The sequence below is a fragment of the Nuphar pumila genome, chromosome 10 (genome assembly GCF_984573655.1).
Source record: "Nuphar pumila chromosome 10, dmNupPumi1.hap1.1, whole genome shotgun sequence".
Classification (NCBI taxonomy): domain Eukaryota; kingdom Viridiplantae; phylum Streptophyta; class Magnoliopsida; order Nymphaeales; family Nymphaeaceae; genus Nuphar; species Nuphar pumila.
Genome location: NC_143258.1, coordinates 116,881,670 through 116,905,853, shown reverse-complemented (window position 1 = coordinate 116,905,853; position 24,184 = coordinate 116,881,670). Strand labels below are relative to the sequence as shown.

At 36.4% G+C, this 24,184-nt stretch overlaps 1 protein-coding gene across 1 annotated transcript in view; it reads right to left on the bottom strand.

The window, feature by feature from the left end:
* The window catches only part of LOC149828038 (endonuclease V family protein), a 72,170-nt gene that overhangs the window by 8,030 nt on the left and 39,956 nt on the right, over positions 1–24,184 (bottom strand). Inside the window, exon 9 of the mRNA XM_090019827.1 lies at positions 1,952–2,024. Coding sequence (XP_089875953.1) covers positions 1,977–2,024 — 48 coding nt within the window. The 3' untranslated portion in view covers positions 1,952–1,976. The remainder of the gene's footprint in view (positions 1–1,951; positions 2,025–24,184) is intronic.

The window sequence follows — 24,184 nt, the reverse complement described above, 5'->3', positions numbered from 1 at the left end:
CCTCTCTAGATGGGCTAGGAGAGTTTCCCCCTTGGGACTCTCTCTCAACTCTTTCCAATTTTTTTTCCAACTCTTTTAATACTTGACTTTTCAAAGTTTCCAAATTTTTAGAAGTCCTTTCTAAAACCTACTCTAGCCTTGTTAGGCATGTACAAGGACTCCATTTAGAAGTATTTCTCAACCCTAATTAAAATTCAGAATTAATAAAAATTCATTAATTAATAATTATCTAAAAGCTTTCAAAAATAACCAAATTAACTTAGGAGGCTTCTTAACCTTATTTAACTCCAAATTAAAGCTTTTCATTAAATTTAAAGCTAGAAAAAACGTTGGGCATTGATTTGGATCTGGATCTAGATCCAAGATCCAAATCCATCTCCAAAAATTCAAATAGATTTTGGACTGAACCAAATCCAAATTAATGTGGGTCTTGGATAGAGACCAAATTCATATTAGTTTGAATTATATCTATCAGATCCAGTCTGATCTAGATCCGGATCTGAACTGACAAACTGCTCATTTTTCGAAAAAATGTGATTTTTGGGTCAACCGGAACTCAAATTCAGAAATGTAACATAACGTTGCGCTCGGCATTCCGATATGCATCCAACGATATATAACATGAATATCAAATTCTGAATTTCATCCAAAAATAACCTGAATTTCGCTTGAATTTAAAGGTCGAGAATAAAACTCTTTCCTACGTTTCGATTGGCTCGTTTTGACCTTGTCGATGAGACCTGGGCCACACCCAGACTCATAAGCATTGGTCTAATAACGAGGTTCAAACGATTTTTCTACTATACTTGGCCAAATTTTCGAAAATCTCAAATTTAACTAAGTGTGAAAATACGCGATATTACAAAGACTTATTTTTATTGTGTCCTTGTGAGATTTATTCTCTTTGTGAGATTGTATTCGGTCCATTAGAGGTCATATTGTGATTGTGCACTTGTGTAGCCCTTTGTTGGCATTGTGATTGTGCACTTCTTGTTTCATTTCAAAAATCAAGACCATTCTTAGAATTTTGACACGAATGAAATCACGGGTTCAAAACTCATAAAATAGACCTTCAAAATTATGATTTTACCCTTAGTGTTGTCGGGCATGATTTGAGCTCGTATGAATTCCGAATTAGATGAAATCACTTCCGTTCGTTTTTATTTTTTGATGTGAACACAATCATGCATTCAAAAATCATAGAATAAGTCATCAAAATATCTATTACTTAGATATTATAACTGATCAGGAATATTAAAAGTTGTCAGGTGTTACAGAGGGCCAGTTACATAATGAAAGTTCATTGATACCAATGTCTTCCACTTGCAAGGGAGAGATGATGATATCCCAATTGACTAGGATGAATGCACTACCATGCCATAAAAAAACCCTTATAAATATTAAAAACACTTTTCAGCTTTTATTAGGGATCATGAATAGCACTACGTGTATAGCGACATCAATGAGTGTTGTTCAACAGCATGATTCTACAGGGTAAAGAAACATGTTATGCCAGACCTGAATCTAAGATGCCATGAGATCTTTTAGGGACATAAGAAATGCACCTACAGTTCCTCTTTCCAATAAAGATGACCAACTTACGGTAGTGATCCAACCATGAATTGCTTAGTGTCTAATACACATGCAATCTGTGTAAAAACTATTACTCCAAAATACAGAATATAAAGCAAATCGTTCTTTGGAACTGACTGCTCAGATATTTGTCATGATCTGAAAATGTTTGAATGCAAAAAGCTCAGATGATGTCCACATCAGTCAAAAAAGGTTAGTAAGTGATCAGTGCACAATCTATGAAGATAATACTAACTCTTTTGCGTGCTTGTGATATGGTTGAGATGAAGACTACCAAAAAAACTTCACATAAAATGCATGCCAGAAATTCAGCGAATTGTCAGTTTAGATTGCATTCATGATAAGTGATAAAGGTTACCTGTTAATTGCAGTAAAACTTCCATTCACATTCCTGCCTTCTTCGAAAGATATTCTCTTGATCTCATATCAGCCTGCATACTACTTGAAGTTAGCTGCATAAGCATGTATACATGCAAGTGAACACAAAACCTGCCAATAAATTATGCCTTAGTCCAGCAATATGTTGAACCAGAGTTACCAGAAGCTTCTTAGATAGGTGGGAAGCCCGCTTCCCGGAAACTCCCTTCAGAAGCGTGATACTCCTCACTTCTGAAACTTGATGAGGATCTCGATTCTCCCACACTTCTCCTATGCTTTTTGCACGCTTCATCTATTCTTTTCATATGTTCTCTCACTCTACTTTTATGTTTTTTGTGTTTCCTCTCACGTTTCTCACTCACTTCCATGTGCTTTCTCTAAATTGGCAGGCATCAATTTTAGATTTTGTTAAAAATTAAATTCTTACACTAAAAATCATGAAATTTAAGAATAGTCACTTTTATTTTAGTTTTTATTTGTGTTCCATTTCGATTCTCATTCAATTCGTATATTGTTTTTTTATTCCTTGCTTCCCGTTTCTTATACATTTTAAAATACATCGCTTCTTGCTTCCGCTTCCTAGTCGGGCAACCTTGTGTTGAACAAGTAATATAGATTTGAAAAGTTGAATATGCAATTTTCAATAATGATATTAAATGCAACAATAGTGAAGACCAACTAGCAGGAGGTTTGACCTACATATCAGAGTAACAGTAATAGTTTTATAATTCTCTGGTTGCCAGCACAATAGTCTTGGTTTTCCACAGCTTTACTGTAGGAAACAGGCATGTCAGTAGACCAAAAAAATCCACGAAGCTGCTACAAAACTTCTCAAAGCCAACTAATATTGTCCTTCGCAATTTCTTAGAAACGTTTTTCTCGGGAAAATCTTGGAAGTTTTAAAAACTGAAAAAATACAAAGAACAACAAAAAAGATAAGGACATTGTTCTAGTATTTTTCTTGCAAAAATATAAAGAAACAATTAGAAAAACTTTTAAAATATAGAAGAAATAAAAAATAGATAACATATTTTTAAAATATATGAAAAATATTTTTTTGAAAATCTTGCAAAATGTTGTGATAATATCACAATAATATATGCTTTGGCGGTATTTTGAAACTATCACAATATGTTAATGTTTTCTTGGCTGTTCGAGGAAAACTTTAGGTTATGTCTATATAGGATTTATATATAGATATAGATATTTGATCATGAATTCATGTACCAAATATTTCCCTATTGATGCATCCGAAGTTTTGGTTACGCCAATGGCGAATAAATCCGAATCATGAAAAGGAACGTTCATTTCTAGTTTCCTATAACGGACAAAAAAGAAAGAAGGGAACATGGAAGATGCAATGGTTCTTGTCAGAAATCCAGAGTACACTCCATGGTTCAAGAATGATCAGTCAGTTGTTGTGTTCATTATGGCAACGTTATCCAAGCAAGTTCTTATTCACACTCCCACTACTGTGACAGCATATGAGTTATGGGATTTTCTGTACAAATGGTATGAACATATCACTTTCTAAGATCTGCTATCTTAAATCAGAATTTGGTGCTTTGAAAAGAGGAAATGGGAACATTGTGGATTTTTTTGATAAAGTGAAGCACATTGCTGATCAGTTAGCTGTCATTGGAAGTCCTCTACCAGAAGATGATGTGATTACTCAGACTCTTCAAGGTTTAGGAGAGGAATATAATTTTTTCATTGCAAATTACATCGTTTTAGAGAAAAAGGGGACTTTTGACCAACTGAGAACCAAACTGCTTGAATTTGAGTCTACCTTCAATATTTCCTCCAAAAAGGAATATTCATCTCCTCTGCATGAAGTTCTTGTTGTGACTAATTTGTCACATGGTCATAGACGTGGCCGTAGTTTCTTTGACCCTAGGGGAGCTGGTATTCTGCCCAACCTGAATCAGCCTAATGGAGGTCAGGGACAAAATGTTAACTACCAGATATGTGGGAAGCGTGGACACGTTAGTTCCAATTGTTATTGGAGGTTTGTTCCTACATATTGACCACCTACCTATGTCACAGGGATTCGGCTAGGAGGGTGCCGCACCCGTGTCGACGCGACTCGACGCGGGTGCGGGTGCGGTCAACCCGATCCTGGGTGCGTTGACCGCACCCAGGATCATTAAGGTCTATTTTTTTAAAAAAAAAAATTGCCCAAATGGGCTTCTCGAAATTTTTTAAAAAAAAAATTATGCCGAATCAGCTGCTGACAGTCTGTCAGCTGCTGTCAGCAGCTGTGCTGACAGCTGCTGTCAGCAGCTGTGCTGACAGCTGCTGCAGCTGTCAGCAGCAGCTGTTCTGTCAGCTGCTGACAGCAGCTGACAGCTGCAAAATAAAAAAAAAAAAACCTATTCCCCGACCCCCTTTATATATATATATTACGTTTTTGCCCCTGCCGCACCCCCGCACCCACGCCCGCACCCATGTGACATAGCCACCTACTATAACTTATCCAATGCATTTTAGGCAGTTTGCTCCCCCAGGCAACAATGTTGGAAATCCCAAAGCTCCTTGCATTCAATGAAGGTTTTCATCCAAGATACCCTACTTCAGCTGGATCGTCTATTTCTGCCATAAAGCATCAAAATCAAGGTGTGGATGCCCTGAGTACTTCAGTCAAATGGGGTGCATCAAAACACCCACACGTATGGAGGTGCTCCTACTAGTCCGCAATGGCCTATGAATTTCAATCAGCAATCATGGATGGCACCTACTCCTCAACCTTCTTCCTCCAACAATACATGGTTTATTGATTCTGGTGATGCACATCATGTCACAGGCAATTTAGGTAACCTCACAAACCTTATTCCTTATCACAGTAATGGTAAAATAGTCACAGGAGATGGGAAAACTCACTCCATTACTCGCGTAGGCACTACCATCATTCCTACATCTTTTGGTTCCATTTTTCTTCCTAACACCTTTTTTGTTCCTAGTATTAAGCGTAATCTTATTTCAGTTTCTCAAATTGTTGATCAAACTAATTCTTATGTTTCCTTTTCTTCTTCGTCTATTTCTGGGAAGGATATTCACACGAAGTGCAGCCTTGTTGAAGGGAAGCGTTGCGGAGGATTATATGTCGTAGATGAAGCGCTTGTCAGTTGTCCTCAAGTTTTTGTTTATGAAGTCCGTGTTAATAAAGATGCGAATTATGGCACAAGCATCTTAGTCATTGCAATTCAAAGTTTCTTAAAATTCTATGTAATAAAAGTCTTATTACCATAAATGATAAGACCCCAATTATGTCTATGTCTTGTTCTCATTGTCGAGTTTGTAAGGGTCGTGAACTCACTTTTAAAAAATCTAATAAAAGAGCTTCATTTTCTTTGGAATTGATTCATTCTGATGTGTGGGGACAAGCCCCAATTTTATCCTTGTCTAAATCAAAGTATTATGTTATTTTTGTTGATGATTTCACGAGATACACCTGGATCTATTTCTTGAAATCTAAAGACCAGGTGTTGTCTACTTTTCAGAAATTCAAAGTTCTTGTCGAAAATCAATTTTCTCGCAAAATTCTTCGTTTCTGTAGTGATGGTGGTGGTGAGTATCTCTTTGACCTTTTCTAATTACCTTAATGAGAATGGAATAAAGCGTGAGCTTTCCTACCCAAGAACCTCTTAACAAAATGGTGTTGCTGAGAGAAAGCACAAGCATATATCAGAGACAGCTCTCACTCTGATTATTGAGTCCAAGATTAGATTGGATCTGTGGACAGAAGCATATCACACAACAATGTTTTTAATAAATTGTATGCCTCTTACTTCCGTTGGAGGAAACACACCATATTTTATGCTTTATGGACAGTATCCTGATTATTCCATTCTAAGGACTTTTGGCAATAGGTGTTTTGTTCATATTGATAGTTCCCTGTGTAACAAGTTCTCTCGAAAGGCACATGTTTGCAAATTTGTTGGCTATGATGATGAATACAAAGGGCATCATTTTTACAACTTGGCTACAGAAAAATGATGATATCCAGCCATTTCACCTTTCATGAGTCAGAGCTTGATGGTCATGATCATGGAATTGATAAAGTCGCTGCCGTCTCTTCCTTCTGGCTGAGTATTGAGCGTGACCAGCATGTTATGAATCAAACAACTCATCAGGCAAATGAAGAACAAACAGTTTTCCAAAACACTTCTGATGAAGATGCCGTGAACAATGAAGGACAGATAGAGATTCCAGAAAAATCTTCAAGCTTCCAGTACTATGATCAGGTTTATCATAAGCACAATCAACCAGAGGTACATCCAACATATCAGGAAAATAGTCAACAAGCCATCTCAACAGTGCAGTCTAGAAATGACATTGTTGAAGGAATCACAGAAACAGCCCAATCAGGTGAAGTTAGAAGATCAACAAGAATTCGACATCCTATTCAGAGATGGGTTAGTTATGAGACCTTTTCGGCTGATTTTCAAATTTTTGCCTCTTCCATGGATGTTAATCGAGAACCCAAATTCTATAGTGAAGCTAGTACATACATTAAATGTGTTAATGTAATGCCCAAAAATTTTTCAGAATTGTAAATAAACTATCTTGGCATAATGCAATTAATTATAATTAATTGTTAGTATCAAATTATTTATTGATAATATTCTGATATTTATTAAAGCTATTAGATCATTGAATTTCGAATATATAGTAGTTATAATTAATATTATTTTTTTATTTTCGTAAAAATTCAATTATCGAAGGAACTACTAAATTATTATTTTATTTAACTAAGGATCTAAATATTGTATTTTTTATCAAATCCATTGAGTAGACCTGATCTATATTAAAAAGCTAGATTGAGTTTTTTTGAAGTAATGGCTAAACCGTAATTTATATTTTTAAAGATCTAATCTATGTTACCCGAGAGTACAGTGGCGTTCCTATAAAAAAATTGAAGAGAACGGAAGTGATTTCATCGAAATCGGAGTTGAAATCCATTTGGAGCACTCTCGGCAAGTTTTGGGGCATAATGGTAATTTCAGAGAATTTCAAGGACTGATATGACCTGGGGGTCATAGTCATCCAAGCCCACGCTGATCAATAGTCAACCATTTCTTTTGTAGATAAATAGCAAAAAAAAATGTTTTATATAAAATACTTTATTGCATTTTTCCTTTTTGAGAGTCTCTTTCTAGAAATACATGAAAAATAGAAAACCTAGTTTCACCAATTTGGCTAAGACAGTGAAACCAGCCCCTTAATAAACTAACTAAATGGATCCAGATTGAATCTGGATTGGATTATGGCCCAGATAGGATCTAATCCAAGCCCATGAAACCCACTCCCAAAACCGAACACAGTTTTGCCCCATGGTTTTGAAAAGAAATGAAAACACGCGTACACGTGAAATCAAGTTCTCCTCCATGTGTTTTTAAAACACCCTCCACATAAAAACTGTGTTTCCCTCTACTTGGCCTCACACTCTCACCACGTGTAACTCTCCCTACGCCCTACCTTCCCTATAAATACTCCCTCACACTTACGTTTTTATTCACTCCATGAGCTTCACCCTTGTTTTCTCGGTGAGACCCTCACCACCCGAAGGTCCTCCACCATTGTCCCTTTCGGTTGCAGCCCAGCCAAGTTCCTTCCTCAGCCACCTTGCCACCTCCTCTCCTATTCTCATTCCGATCCTTCCCTCTCGGTAACCTGAATTCACCTCTGTCATTTGTTTTCTTTCCTAATGATTCTATGCATTCATATGTTTTCTGATTTCTTCTTGTAATAGTTGCATTTGTTTTCAGGCTCAATAGTTTAAATGTTTTTAACAAGTAATCACCACAAAAGAAAATAGATTGGTTTGTCTTTCAATAACTCTTTTCTGCTTTGAAGTGAAGGACCAGATGTCAATTTCTGAGTGTTTCCTTAGTATCTGTCTTTTGATTCTAATGACAAACATGATGCCTTAATTTTGGTATGAATTGCTGTCACCAAGCTCTCATGATAAATGGTTACTGTATCATCAGCATATACCTTTCAGATTGTCAAATATTCTGGAATTGTAGAGAAGGCTGTAATGGGTGGAATTATAGATGATATCTTCCAGTTAAGGAAATGCTGCCATTCATTAAGGAAAGTTTGGTGAATATCATCCCAATGCTCTATAATTCACCAAACTTTCCTTTGGCCTTTGAGACTACCTTATGCTTCCAATCCAATGAATGCTATCCACCTTTGACAGGATTTCGTGGAAGCAACTTGCAGCCTCCTCTTTGACTCTTAAGTTGTTGCCTTGCGTTGAGCGTAGGCTTTTTACTGCAACTGAAATCTTTATTTTATTTTTTTATTATAGCTTCCATCTTCTTAGACAACTTATTGAAAGAAATAGAGAGAGGAACAAAGATTTGCATATGGTTTTTATTGATTTAGAGAAGGCATACGATAGAGTACCTAGGGACGTTATCTGGTGGACAATGATGAAGAAAGGTGTTTCTCTCAAGTACATTAGTATAATTAAAGATATGTATGAAGGAGTAGTAACCAATGTCCGCACTTGTGGAAGGGTGACAACCAATTTTTCGATAACGGTTGGGTTACATCAAGGATCTGCTTTAAGCCCTTTCCTATTTGCGATAGTGATGGATGAACTTACGAGATCAATTCAAGAAAATGTATCGTGGTGTATGTTGTTTGCTGATGATATTGTTTTGATTGATGAGTCTAGAGTTGGGGTTAATGCTAAGTCAGAATTATAGAGACAGACATTGGAAGCTAGAGGTTTTAAGTTGAGTAAGAGTAAGACTGAATATATGGAATGTCGGTTTAGTAAGCAACGAAGTAGTGATGGGAGTGTAGTGAAGCTTGGTGAGCAAGAAATACCGGTGAATGATTATTTCAAATATTTGGGATCCATCATTCAAAAGTATGGAGAAATTGATGGAGATGTAAATCATAGGATAAAGGTTGGGTGGATGAAATGGAAAAGTGCAACTGGAGTGTTGTGCGATCGTAGAATGTCATTGCGGTTGAAGGGAAAGTTTTATAGGACGACTATTAGACCCGCTTTACTATATGGTACGGAATGTTGGGCTGCCAAGAGACATCATATTCAAAAAATGAGTGTAGCTGAGATGCGGATGCTTAGATGGATGTGTGGAAATACAATAAAAGATAAGATTCGGAACGAGGAGATACGTAAGAAGGTAGGTGTTGCACCCATTGAAAATAAGATGCGAGAGAATCGTTTACGGTGGTTTGGACATATTCGACGAAGGCCTAATGATGCTCCAGTTAGAAGGTTGGAGAAATGGGAAAATATATTAGTTAAAAGAGGTCGGGTAGGCCTAGGAAGACTTGGATGGAGATGATAGGAAAGGATATGAATGCTTTGAACCTCACCGAGGACATGGCATTGGATAGAAATGATTGGAGGAAAAGGATTCATGTGGAAGACCCAAAATGAATTTCTTTTTTGGTTCATATCGCTGACCCCAATTGTTTTGGGATGAAGGCGTAGTTGTAGTTGTTGTTGTTGTTGTTGTTGTTTTATTATATCTGCAATCAAGAGATCATCAATTATCAGGCATCCTTTCCTTTTATTATTTGGAACAGCCCCATCTTTTGTTTTCTTTAGTCCATTTTCATTGCTGGCATTGCATTTCTGTACCTTCACAGCTTTGCTGCTACCATGCAGATCAAAAGATAGATCAATGGGAAACATAACTGGATTCTTCCCTTCATCATCCACAATGATTTCTTGTTTCTTTAATGACCGGAATTCATGTTGACTTATTATTCACTTACTGGCATCTTGATGCATAAAAATTGCTGCAACAGAAGAAATTGTATCATCTATCTTCTCTAAGGTAGAGATCAAAACATAATGGGTCAGAAGGGTTTTCTTTATTACCGAGATCATTATTTTGTGTCTTATACTTGGTAAGTCAGAACGGGGCTTAGTAACCCTAGTACTCTTTTTTTGGGTGATAACCAAGTCCTGCGTATCTGACTCAATCTGTAATTGCTCTATATACACGAGCACTTCGCCAGTGAGGCGGATCCAAAAAACTTAGGTTTGTGTATATGCATGTTTTACTTATCAGATAGTGCTTTATTTTGTACTTCAAGGGTTCGTATTGACCTTCAGAATGTACAAACGAGACTTGACGTCTTACAGTATAATATCAGTTATAAGCCATACTCAGAATGTACAAGTGTGTCTTGACATCTTACAGTACAATGACAGACATAAGTCATACTCAAAATGTACATGTGTGTTTTGATGTCTTATAGTATAATGACAGTCATAAGCCATACTCATAATATACAAGTGTGTCTTGACATCTTATAGTACAATGATACTCATAAACCATACTCAGAATGTACAAGCATGTCTTGACGTCTTACAGCACAATGACAGTCATAAGCCATACTCAGAATGTACACGTGTGTCTTAACGTCTTACAATACAATGACAATCATAAGCCTTACTCAAAATGTACAAGTGTGTCTTGACGTCTTATAATACAATGGCAGTCATAAGCCATACCCAGAATGTAAAAACGTGTCTTGACGTCTTACAGTACAATGGTAGTCAAACACCATTATGCTCTTAGGACACCAAAAAGGTTTCTTAGCCTCTTCCGGGCTGCAAGTGTTTATTTTATACAAAACATCATTTTGCACATAAAGCGATCCATGCAAATATCATTTTTATACGTAAATCGATGCATGCAAATCAAATATCAATTTGCATGTAAAGTGATGCATGCGATAAACAATTTCTTTATATGTAGCGAAACACATGCAAAACCAGTGTTTTTACATAAAATGATGCATGTGATAAACAATTACCTTATGTGTAGCGAAACCAGGGTTTTCACAAAAAACGATGCATGTGATAAGCAATTACTTTATGCGTAGCGAAACACATGCAAAACCAGTGTTTTTACAGAAAATGATGCATGTAATAAACAATTACTTTATGTGTAGTGAAACACATGCAAAACTAGTGTTTTACGAAAAATGATGCATGTGATAAACAATTACTTTATACATAGCGAAACACATGTGAAACCAGGGTTTTCACAAAAAAATATGCATGTGATAAACAATTACTTTGTGTAGCGGAACACATGCGATATTGAAATATCGTCAAAAAGCAATGGATGTGAATGAAATATTATTTTATGAAACACATGCAAAATGAAAATATATATTTCTCGTATCATGAGGCGTGCAGACAAAATATGATTTACATGTGATATTAACATATGAATTACTCGAAATACGAAGCATGTGAGATACAACATGATTTAATCATAGCGAAACTCATGCGAAACTATTTAAACATAATTCACTTGTAAACGAGCACATGTGACATTATATATATTTTAATTGTAGACTAACACATGCCTCCAAAGAATGTATTCCAATATTAAAAGTTACGAGCATTTGGTATATGTAACTACCTCGTAGAGCGCAGTTAAAAGCAGAAAATTCCCAATGGAATTTTCCTCCAAGACGAATCTCCGACGATCCTTAAGCATATTGATTCATATCACTTAATATTTCATTTAACATGAACTCACATTATAAAGCATAATTCATGTGCATTCAAAACATACAAGTCATCGCTTAAATATATACATGCATCTAAGACATTCAGGTCATTGCATCATTTTCATATGCATTCATAATTCTTATAAACATTTTCCAAGGGTTGAAAATCATCTTCTGGGGAGTTACAGTTGAAGCCATAAATGAAGAAATCTTTGTATTACATGAATGTGATACTTGGGAAGTTGTCCCAAGACCCAAGGATAAAAATGTTGTAGGGTGTCTATGGGCATACAAAATTAAATATAAAGCAGATGGGAGCATCGAAAGATATAAAGTCAGGTTGGTGGCAAAAGGATACACACAAGAGCATGGAATAGACTTTGATGGAACTTTTAGTCTTGTTGTCAGAATGGGTACTATACGAGTTGCGTTATCAATGGCAACACATGGATGGAGTCTTAACCAAATGGATGTAAAGAATGCATTTCTCCATGGGCATTTGAAAGAGGAAGTATATATGGAGCATCCACCAGGGTATCCAGAATCAGATGTCCAAAGCACAGTTCTTCAGTTAAAGAAAGCTATTTATGGGTTAAAACAAGTGTCACGCGCAGGGTTTGAAACTTTCAGCAATGCAGTTCGCTCTATGGGATTTGTCAAAAGTCAGTGTGATTATTCACTTTTTACTCATCATGATGGTTTGCACATCACCATAGTCCTGGTTTATGTAGATGATATTGTTACCACAGGAAGTGACCCATCAAGGATACAGAAATTGAAGAACATGCTTACACAAAAATTCTTCATGAAAGATTTGGGCACTGTAAGGTGTTTTCTCCGCGTTAAGGTTGATCAATGACGTGATCGTTTAATCCTCACACAACATAAGTATGCATTTGACTTGCTTACTTGTTTTGGCATAATTGAATGCAAACCAGTTCAAACACCTGCAACAATAAATGTAAAGCTATCTCATGATGCCGATGGGGACGAATTACTGTCAGAATGTAATATCGTGTGTTTTTCCATGGCTTTTAAATTCAAAAACTGTGAAATTTGGCTAAGTGTTTTATAAAGTTGATAAAAATCATAGAAAATAACTTTGATTATAGGTGACGTCAACTAGGTCTAGGCGTGGCCCATGGCACACTGACAAGACCAAAACGAGACGATTAATATTTGTAAAAAAATTCGTTTTTAACCATTAAATTCGAGCGAAATTCAGGTTAAATTCAGGCAAAATTCAAAGGCGAAAAACAGGTAAGTATATTGTTAGATGCGTCTCATAATTCTGAGAACATTGGTATTTCATTTTTCTGAAATCGAGTTACGATTGGCCTGAAAATTGCGTTTTTCAAAAATGACCCGCCTCTATTTTTACCATTTTTCTGGATTGGATCGAACTGGATCTGATCCATTTGATTTGAGTTGACATGGATCTGGACCAAGTCCAAGACCCAAATTAACTATGATCTGGTCCAAGTTGGGATCCATATGGATTTTGGATAAGGATTTGGATCTGGATCAAAGTACAACCAATTTAAAACTTTAAAATCAATTTGAAGGTTAAATTGAGTAAGAATTTTGCTATGAGAGGACTTACAAAGGGGGGCGACACCCTATGAAATATTCTTAAAATTTATTATTTAATAGTTAAAATATTAAATAATTAATAAAAATATTAATTAATTCAATTTCGAAAATTTATTTATTTAGATAAGGTAGAGTTCCACATGGAGCAGAACTCTACCTAGAAAGGAGTTCTAGAAGGGGCGTCACAGTCTAGATAGATCTCAAATTAATTAAAAAAATAGAGATAAGAAGATAATAAGTAGTTAGTGAGAGATAGAGTTCTACATTTTTTAGAACTCTATCCTTTATAAAAAAGAGGACTCTAGAGGAGGCGTCACCATCTAGAGGATCCTATTAAAAGATAAAACAAAAAAAATAAGGAAGTAAAAAAAATAAAAATTCTAGAAAGAGTATTTAAGGGGTTGGATTTCCCCTACTCTCTAGAATCGATGTTCTATAGAGAGAGAGAACCCAACTCGTGGGAGAGAGAGAGAGAGACAAGAGAAAAAAAGGAAAAAAAAAAGAGGAAGGAAGGAGGAGGAGGAGGAAGATCCATCCTTTTCACCCAATATCCGACGATGTTTACAATCTATTTCCGTTTCTAAACTAAGGTACGGGTTTCTCTCTAAGTTTTTACGAGAAGAAATAGGTAAAAACTTGATTCATGTATGGGTTTGTGGGAAAAAGAGAAATTGGAATTAAATACAATATATATCTATAAACATGTATAATGTCGATTATATATATATATATATATATTGGTTGAATCCTTGGTGGAAATCAATTTCCCTAAGTGCGCAATCTGGAAATACATGTGAAAATATTTTCAGATTTGTCGATACTTATGTTTTTAATTTTTTTGAGAGTAAAACAATAAAGGAAGCATGTAAATAGATTTTGTTTTTGTACCTTGTTTATGTCCATGTAAGTGTGCATGAAATCTGTCCATATATATATATATATATATATATATATATATATATATATATATATATATATATATATATATATATATATATATATATATATATATATATATATATATATATATATATAGGTGGAACTCTGTTGATTTATCTAAAATATGTTGGCTGATTTAGGGAATCGGATTTCTTGTTGTTCATAGATTTTTCAAGATTATAATTATGATATTTCTTGGACTGTTATTGTATTCAATTCATTGGACTGAAAAATCTGATTTTTTTTTACCATGCTCATATGTGGATTGATTTTACACTTATTATATTTCTCTAACTGGTAATCAGTCTTAACATGCTATTTTAAAGATTGTTATTAAACCCAGTTGTTAGATTAAAAATCAAATTCAGCATGCCATGTCGTGGACTGTTATTAATGTTTTCCTATTCTGGCCGACTGTCACAAATTTGATGTCATGAAACTCTGTTCCGACGCTACTGTGTGGTTGTTATCAGATTTGTGTTTACTAGTTTAGCAGCCTATCAAAATATATAGATATATCTATTTTGTCTTTAAAATAGTCACTGAACTTATTCTTACTTCTGGTCAACTGGCATGAACATGTGATTGTCATTTTTTTGACTTCACATCACAAAAAAAAAAAAGAAATTCTGTTTTGACCCTACGCAATGGGCTGTTATTAGCCCTGGTACTACATTTTCAAAACTGGTTTTCATAGGGCTGTTAGCAGGCTGAGTTTGTGGTCTGCAATAAAAATAATCAGGTTTGATAATAACTCACGATAGACTGTTACTGATTTGGTCTTATTTCTGGCCGACTGTCATATGCCCTGTCATCAGCTAAATTCACAATTTAACAAACTGTTTGATGTTTTTATGCATAATTAACTGCGTTACTGATATATATAATCATCTACTTTACTGCTATACACATCAAAACAAGTTTTTTGTTATGCACAGCCAAACTGTTTTGCAGATTTGCATGCAAAACTGTTTTGTTGTGATGCCAAACAAATTTGATTTGCCAAATGCATACCGAACTGTCTGGCTATTTTTGCTTATCAAACTGTTGCGGTTATGAATATCGTGAAAAATTTGTTTTTGCTGTTATTTATAACAAATATGTTTTACAGATTGCATATCTTAATGATTGGTTGTTATGCTCATTAACTGTTTTGCGGATTTTGCATATCAACTGTTTTGATATTATGCATACCCAAAAATTTGTTTTGTTTATGTTGTGTTTGTGCTGCCTATAACCTTGTTAGATGCGGCTTGTTTTTAGCTACATTTGGCAGCGGTTAGGGGCAGCAGTGTTGCACCCTGTGTGCAGCTACATGGTGTTGTTTACAGCACTTTGATGTGCACATTGGCAGCATGTTGTTGCTTGCCTTAGCACAACAGTGACGTGGTTGATGGCATGTCATGGTGCAGGATGAGATAAAATGCATTCACATATGTTGAATGTTAGTTGTGTATGTTATCCATTCAATTATATGATTGCAAGTGCTCATGTCATATACATTGGAAATTCTGAAATTTATTTTGATATTTGCATGAATATGATCATGTGCATGTTTAAGAGCTTATGCACGAATTGGATCATGTTAATGAATATTGTAAGCATCTGTTCGCAAGCGTATACAAATTGATTTATATGTGCATTCTTGTTCTGTGTGATCGAATGTGCGTTGTGAACATGTTTTAAGCAAGTGTGTGCATGTTCACTAAAAGTTTTGCATGAGATGCAGATATCACTAGAGATGCTTATGTGGTCAGTCGTGAACTATGTCACATAGGTGCGGGTGCAGGTGCGGCGATGCGGCACTTTAAAAAAACTTAGGTGCGGGGGTGCGGAGAGGGTATATATATATATATATTTTTTAATAGTTTTAAGTTAACACTACGTGTATGTGTGTGCATTTATGTATTTATATATATAATATAGATAAAAATGGACTTGATTAGGGTTAATTGAATCTACTTTTGGATAGAAATGGACCTCAGTATGGTTGAGTTCACCTAACACAAAAGAAGTTGTGTCCAAGTATCGCACCCGCCTGGGTGCTGGTGCGACGCGGGTGCGGTGCCCTGTTAGAAGAGTCCATGTGACATAGGTCGTGAACCACTGCAGGCCATATGGGCAAGAAGCATGTGTTGTTCCAAAAATTATTTATGCATTGTAAAATTTGTTATGGAATTATTGGCTTTCCAGAATTATTGCACTGTTAAAATGTGACGAGTCAGGGCCTGAATTTAGTTTTGCATGTTGATTTGCAAAACAGTTCTTGTGTAAAGAACTTGAATTTGTTAAAAAGTTAAAAGAGACAAACAGTGTAATTAATTTTCTTCCTAGATCTCTCTTCCATAGTGTGGGAATCTTGAATGGCGGTTTTAGGGAAACCATGAAGATACTGAAACTCTGTGTGTGATTATGCCCCTGAACCCGATGTGGTGGTTCACCTCCCGGCCATGATTTTAGAAAGATTTCAGCCACTTTGCATGGGGGTATTGTTGTTGACTCAGTTGTAGTTATTGGTATACCAAGAATGTGGCATTAATGGATGTTGATGTCCTTGATGCATTAGGTGTTGATGCCTAATGTTCCGATTGATGGTGTTGATGTCAGATATCGGTTGAAGAACAAGTATAGAACCCAGTAATTAAAATACAAACTGTGTGTTAAGATACAACTGAAAACCTAACTTGGACTTCGAAAATTGTTGTACCCGTTTTGAGTATCTGCGGGTTTAATGAAAAATGACACTAAAATTGTATGCATTTAATAGGGATATGCATACAAAAGAAAGTCTGATAATAACTTAATAAGTTATTCATGCATGTGCATTGAATCATGCATGTGCATTGAATCATGCATCTTTACTGTTCTGCATTAATTCATGCGCTCATACTTATTTTGTCTCGTATGAAAATTGTTATTGCATGGTATTTGTTTTAAATGCTTGAATAGTAAATTGATTATGAAATTGTTGTTATATTCCTATGAATTTATGCATGAATTTGGTTTATGCTCTTTCATTTCTGTTTGAATTTTTAGAGGAATTCGTATAAAGAACTTTGGTTCTTACCCTATATTTCAAAATGTTTTTCAGGACCGAAAGCTTAGTGATGGAGTGACTTACTACATGGAGTCTGCGAGTCTGCGTGACATGTTCTGATGTTCTTGACAGAGTGGCTTTATATTATAGACTATTTATTTATTTCTGATTTTTATGATATTCATTTTATTAGTTAATAAAGTTGGTTATTCCTTTGTTGATTTAATGCACTATCTCTTGTGGTTTGGTAATTATTAAATCTATGAGACCCTGAATCCTTGGGTTTGGTTTCTGCAATTGTTTTAAGAAAAAAAATACACTTTTCACGAGGATAAGTTGGAGTTGTTACACAAAACCTGAAAAGTTTAGAAGTCTAGTTGGAGCTTTACGGTATCTTACATTCACTATACCAGATTTGATCTTTGTTGTGAATCAGGTTTCTCAATATATGCATGCTCTTAAAATTAGCCACATGGAGGCAGCCAAAAGACCGCTCAAATATATTAAAGGTATCATTGGATATGGTCTTGTGGATAAAAAATATGATCCAGGTAAATATGTGAACATGGAATTGGTGGTTCTTGCATATTCAGGTCCAGATTGGGCAAGTGATATATCAACCAAGAGATCAATAATAGGATATGTTGTTTTCATGGTTCCACACTCAGTATCGTGGTCAAGACGAAAGCAAAAGACTATGGCGAGATCTAGTACAAGGGCAGACTATAGAGCAATGGCATCTTTTACAGCAGAGATTCTCTGGATGAGACATCTATTAACTGCTCTTCATCATAAAATATCCCAATCACTTCTATTTTGTGACAATCGTAGTGTAGTATCCATTCCTACTAATCGTGTACATGGTAAGATGAAACATGTTGAGATAGATCAACATTTGGTGCGCGAAAAGGTTGAAAGTCGAGAACTACAACTAATTTTTGTTTGTAGAGAAGATCAAGTTGCAAGTTTGTTCACCAATCCTTTACCTATCATGAGACATTGGTTTCTAAAGTCCAAATTATCCATGATTGTTAAAGACCCATGTATAGTTTAAGGGGTCGTGTTGGAACGTATATATGTTTCTAACTTAAGGGCATTTTGGTCCAGCTTTGTATTTTATTCATTAAGGACATGTTTGTAAATAGTGATATGTTTTCTAATATAAAAGAAGGGATGTCCCAACATGTTAGGGCTTTTCTCGTAAATTTTTCATAATTTTTAAACTCAAAAATATAATTTTTAAACTCAAAAATATAAGTTTTAAACTCAAAAATATAATTTTTAATTAAATATTTATAGTTAATATGACAAAAATATGAAAAATATTTAAATATGGGCTGACATCAACATGGGTCTGAACATGGTCCAGGGCCTATTGACAGAAGTCTATATGATAAGATAAATCTGCAAACTTATTTGTTTTTAACCTTTAAATTCAAGCAAAATTCAAGTTAAAATCAGGCTAAATTCAAGCGAAATTCAGGAGCGAAATAGGTCTAAGACCATAATTAGATCTGTTTCGGAATGTAGAACTCGTAAGAGATCTATTTTATCAAATTCGGATATCGGTTGGTTCAAAAATGCATTTTTCTAAATTGACCTACCTCTATTTTTGGGTCTTTTCGGTTTGGATCGAACTCGACCCGCTCCGTTGGGCTGATGTTAATATGGATCCAGACCCAATCCAGTATCCATATTGACTAGTACCTAGTCCGGGTTGAGATCCATTTAAAATTGGATATGGGTTTGGATTTGTTAAATATGTATATGTAAATGAATATACTACTGTATTGTATTGTACTGTATTGTACAGCATACTGTACTGTATTGTACTACTGTACTGTATTGTACAGCATACTGTACTATATTGTACTATTGTACTGTATTGTACAACATATTGTACTGTATTGTACTATTGTACTGTATTGTACCACTCGTACAACATATAAATATCAATGGAAAGGGGAGAAGACATTACGCCCAACATTTTTTCTCTCTTCCCTCTTACCTCTCTCTCTATCTCTTGCTACGATAGTAAGGTGACTCCCACAACTGATTTCTCACATGGTATCAGAGCCAAGGGCGTGGTAATCACGATCATCTGGAAGGCCCCTAAGGACCTTGACGTGCGTTTTTTGGCGTTCTCAAGGAAAGTGTTTTTTTTTCATCTTTTCTCTGTTGTTTCTCCGTTGAATCACTATATTTCGACGTCGTTTCTTCATTTCCTCATATCGTGCATCTTTTCCTTCTTACATATTCTGTTATCCCCAATTTTATCAACCCTAATTTCTGTTTTCCCCAAATTTGGGAACCCTCATTTCTCAAAAGTGCCTCTTTTCTCAAACTTCTTGTGATTTCTTATCTATTTCTTGCAATATAGTTGATAAATCGTACATTCTGCACGATTAACTAAAAAAAAAAATCGTGATTTCCAAAACTCAAAAATTTCTGTCCGTACGGTTCTGTCCGTACAACCTACGAATTTCTGTCGTGCTGTTTGATTCATCTTTGATCTTCTTCCTTATGGATTCTAAAATCAGCCCCGGATTTCTTTCTCAACTTGTTTCTCACAAATTAACTCATGATAACTACTTACTTTGGAAACACCAAATTCTGTCGTTTATCCGAAGTCATGGTCTTTCCGGGCATCTGGATGGGGGATCACCCGCCCCACCTATGACTATTACGCAAGAGGTAACTGGTAATGATGGGAAGGTGAGTTGCTTTGCTATTCCAAATCCTGCGTATGATGTTTGGTTTCAGAAGGACCAATCTGTGGTTGCCTATTTGACTGCCACGTTATCTGATCGTATATTACAAACTATCTCTGACCATTTTACTGCTGCAGAACTATGGAGACATCTTGCTCACTCTTATTCACAGGTTTCTGAATCACGTGCACTTCAACTGAAATGGCAGTTCCAATCTATGCGAAAGGGAACTAAGACCATTACTGAATTTCTAGGGGATATCAAAATTATCATTGATCAGTTGGCCGCTATTGGATATCCTGTTTCTGACAGAGATGTTGTTCAGCAGGTATTGGGAAGCCTTGGGCCCCAATATCGTATGTTTTGCACTGCATTACAGGTTGCCTCTACACTTCCATGCTTTGAGGATTTACAGGCCAAACTCCTACAGTATGAAGTTAGTTTGACTCAAGATCATCTTATTGATGATCCTCATCCTGTCATGTTTACATCTGGGTCTACCTCATTTCGTCCACCTGCTGCTCATATGGGCCGTGGAGGACTCCTTCCTACTCCTACTGCTCCACCTGCCACTAGAGGTACCCGTGTCCCTACTTGCTTCCATTGCAACAAGCGTGGCCATGTGAAAGCAGATTGTTGGCACAACCCACAGAATCGCAACAAGGCAGGGAGGCCAGGACCAAGAGCTGGACATATGAATGTTAGACAGTTTCAGGGGCAGCCGCAGGAAAATTTTTGAGCACATCAGGGTACTGATCAGGGACAGAGTGCAGGGTTGCCACATGATGTGCAACAAATTCTGATGACTGCATTTAACAACATGAATTTGCGTCAGAATGATGATGGAGTTTGGTATATTGATTCTGGAGCAGCCGCACATGTTACTTCTGATGCAGGTAAACTTTCCAACATGGTTCCTTATATTGGCACTGGCACTATTGTCACGGGAGATGGTTCCCACCACCCTATTTCTCATACTGGAAATGCATCTCTCTCTTTGTCACAATCTACACTACCATTGAAAAATGTCTTACTCCTGCCATTGAGAAAAACATTTTATCTGTTTCTAAATTGGTTGATGAAACAAATTCATCCATGGAATTTACTCCGTCTTCTGTTTGTCTTAAGGACCTTCGAACCAAGAAGATGCTCGCTAAGGGTGAACGACGTGGAAACATGTACGTCTTCGAAGCAGCCCCCGGGACTTTGAAGACGTCATCTACCGTGTCTCCATCTTTTCCTGCTTATTTGAGTCAGTCTTCTTCTGTTATGCAATGTAATAAGCCAGTTTCTTGGCATCGTCGGTTAGGTCATTGTAGTCAAGGGTTCCTTGACAAATTGTCTTCTCAGGGTTTTATTCCCAAAGTCAAATTAGATCATAAGTGTCCTAGTTGTAATGTCTGCAAGAGTCATGTACTTCCCTTTCAAAGTATCAATAAAAGAGCTTCCAAGCCATTTGAAATTATTCACTCTGATGTTTGGGGCCCAGCTCCTGTTTCATCTCTATCTGGCTCTCGTTATTATGTGTTATTTCTTGACTCTTTCACTCGTTACACTTGGATTTACTTTATGAAATCTAAATCTGAAGTGTTCAAACTTTTCAAACAATTCCATGCTCTTGTTCAGAAGCTTTTCAATTCAAATATCACTTATTTCCAGTGTGATGGTGGTGGAGAATACATATCTCATGATTTTAGTGAATATTTAAAGGACCATGGCATCACACGTAACTCCTCTTGTCCTTACACTCCACAACAGAATGGAGTAGCAGAACGTAAGCATCGGCATATTGTTGAAACCGAGTTAAGTATGATGCACAATATTGATATTTCTTTCTCTCTTTGGACCGAGGCCTTTCACACTGCAGTGCATATCATTAACAGGTTGCCTATGGAATTATTAGGAGATCAGTCTCCTTATTATTTGCTTCACGGTTCTCACCCTTCTTATGATGATTTGCATGCTTTCGGATGCATTTGTTATGTCCATGTGGATCATTCTTTACGTAACAAGTTTCAGGACAGAGCAGTTCAGTGCAGATTTCTGGGATATGCCGATGGGTATAAAGGATATAGATGTTATGATCCTATTTTGGGTAAGATTAAGGTGTCTAGAAATGTTGTTTTTGATGATGACCATTTCAGCACTTGTGATACTTCTCAGGTATATGAGCAAACTACTTATGATCCATGGCTTTGTGATACTTTGCTATATGACTCTATCAGAGATCCTGTTGTTGATGAACCAATTCAGTTTGAAGCAGACAACTCCATCATCCAGGATGCACCTTCACGGTTTTCAGGTTTGGTTTATGCCCGTCGAGGAGCCCCTTCAACTCCATCTCACGAGGCTCCCCCTCTTCGACGATCCACACGTGAAAGGCATCCTATCCATCGTTGGGTTAGTTACAACAATTTTTCTCTTGACTTTCAGTTGTTTCTAACCAATGTGGCCAAAGAGAAAGAGCCGTCTACTTTCCATCAGGCAGCCCATTCTCGAGCTTGGGTTGAAGCTATGAACGAAGAAATGGCAGCACTTCATGAATGTCATACATGGGATATTGTTCCTCGACCTGTTGATAGAAATGTTGTTGGTTCCAAATGAGTTTACAAGATCAAGCGTAAACCAGATGGTAGCATTGAAAGATATAAAGCTCGCCTTGTTGCACGCGGATTCACACAACAATATGGGCAAGATTATGAGGAAACTTTTAGCCCTGTTGTCAAAATTGGCATCATTCGTGTGATCCTCACTTTGGCACTTCAGCATGGTTGGTCTCTTAGCCAGTTGGATGTCAAGAATGCGTTCCTACATGGGGACTTGAAGGAAGAGGTGTATATGGAGCAACCTCCTGGATATAGTGAACATGATGCGGCTACATGGGTTTGTAAATTGAGAAGGTCTCTTTATGGTTTAAAACAGGCATCTCGGTCTTGGTTTGAGAGTTTCTCCATGGAAATTCAGCAGCATGGCTTTTCTAAGAGTATACTTGATCATTCTTTATTTATGTATAAGAATGATCATGTTACTACTTGGGTTCTTATATATGTTGATGACATCATTATCACTGGGAGTGATGATGCACATATTGCCTTGGTCAAGTCTTTACTCATGGCCAAATTCAAGATGAAGGACTTAGGCCCATTGCGATACTTCTTGGGAGTTGAAGTCGATAGACAAGATGATCGACTCACTCTAAGTCAACACAAGTATACTCTTGACATTCTTCACACCACTGGTATGATTAATTGTAAACCTCTCAACACCCCATCTGTCTTAAATCATAAGTTTAGTGCAAAAGAAGGCCAATTATATCATGATTTCACTTTATATCGCCGCATTGTTGGTATGTTGCAATATCTTACATTTACAAGACCTGACATTGCTTATGCTGTAAATCAAGCATCTCAGTTTATGCATACTCCCACTGATTGTCATATGGAATGTATTAAGTGTATTCTCAGATATCTGAAAGGGACTATTGGAGATGGATTGCTCTATCACAAAGATGAAAGCTTCACTACAGGACACCGTTTACTTACATATTGTGATGCAGATTGGGGTGGGGACCCTGATGAGCGTAGGTCGGTTTCAGGATATTGTGTTTTTATTGGCCCAAATATTGTCACTTGGAGTAGTAAGAAACAAAAGGCCATTGCTAAATCCAGCACTGAGGCAGAGTACAGAGCAATGGCAGCAGGGACAGCTGATGTCACTTGGGTACGACATCTTCTTCAAGAGTTGAATGAACCTATCTCTTCCTCTCTGCTTTTATGTGATAATCAAAGTGCCATTAATATTTCTTTTAACCCTATTCATCATTGTCGCACGAAGCACATTGAGATTGATCAGCATTTTGTTAGACAAAAGATTGAAACAGAAGAAATTGAGGCTTCGTATGTCAGATCAGAAGACCAAGTAGCAGACATCTTCACCAAAGGATTGGTTAGTCATCAATTTTGGTTACTTAAGGGCAAGTTGAGCATGATTGAAGACCATCCTCAACTTGAGGGAGGCTGTTAAATATGTATATGTAAATGAATATACTACTGTACTGTATTGTACTGTATTGTACTGTATTGTACAGCATACTGTACTGTATTGTACAGCATACTGTACTGTATTGTACTATTGTACTGTATTGTACAGCATACTGTACTGTATTGTACTATTGTACTGTATTGTACCACTCGTACAACATATAAATATCAATGGAAAGGGGAGAAGACATTACGCCCAACATTTTTTTCTCTCTTCCCTCTTACCTCTCTCTCTATCTCTTGCTACGATAGTATGGTGACTCCCACATCTGATTTCTCACAGGATTATGGGTCTAACCCGGACCCATAATTCATCCATACTCTTTTTAAAACCAATATGAATTTAAGCTTTAAAAACAAAATATGAA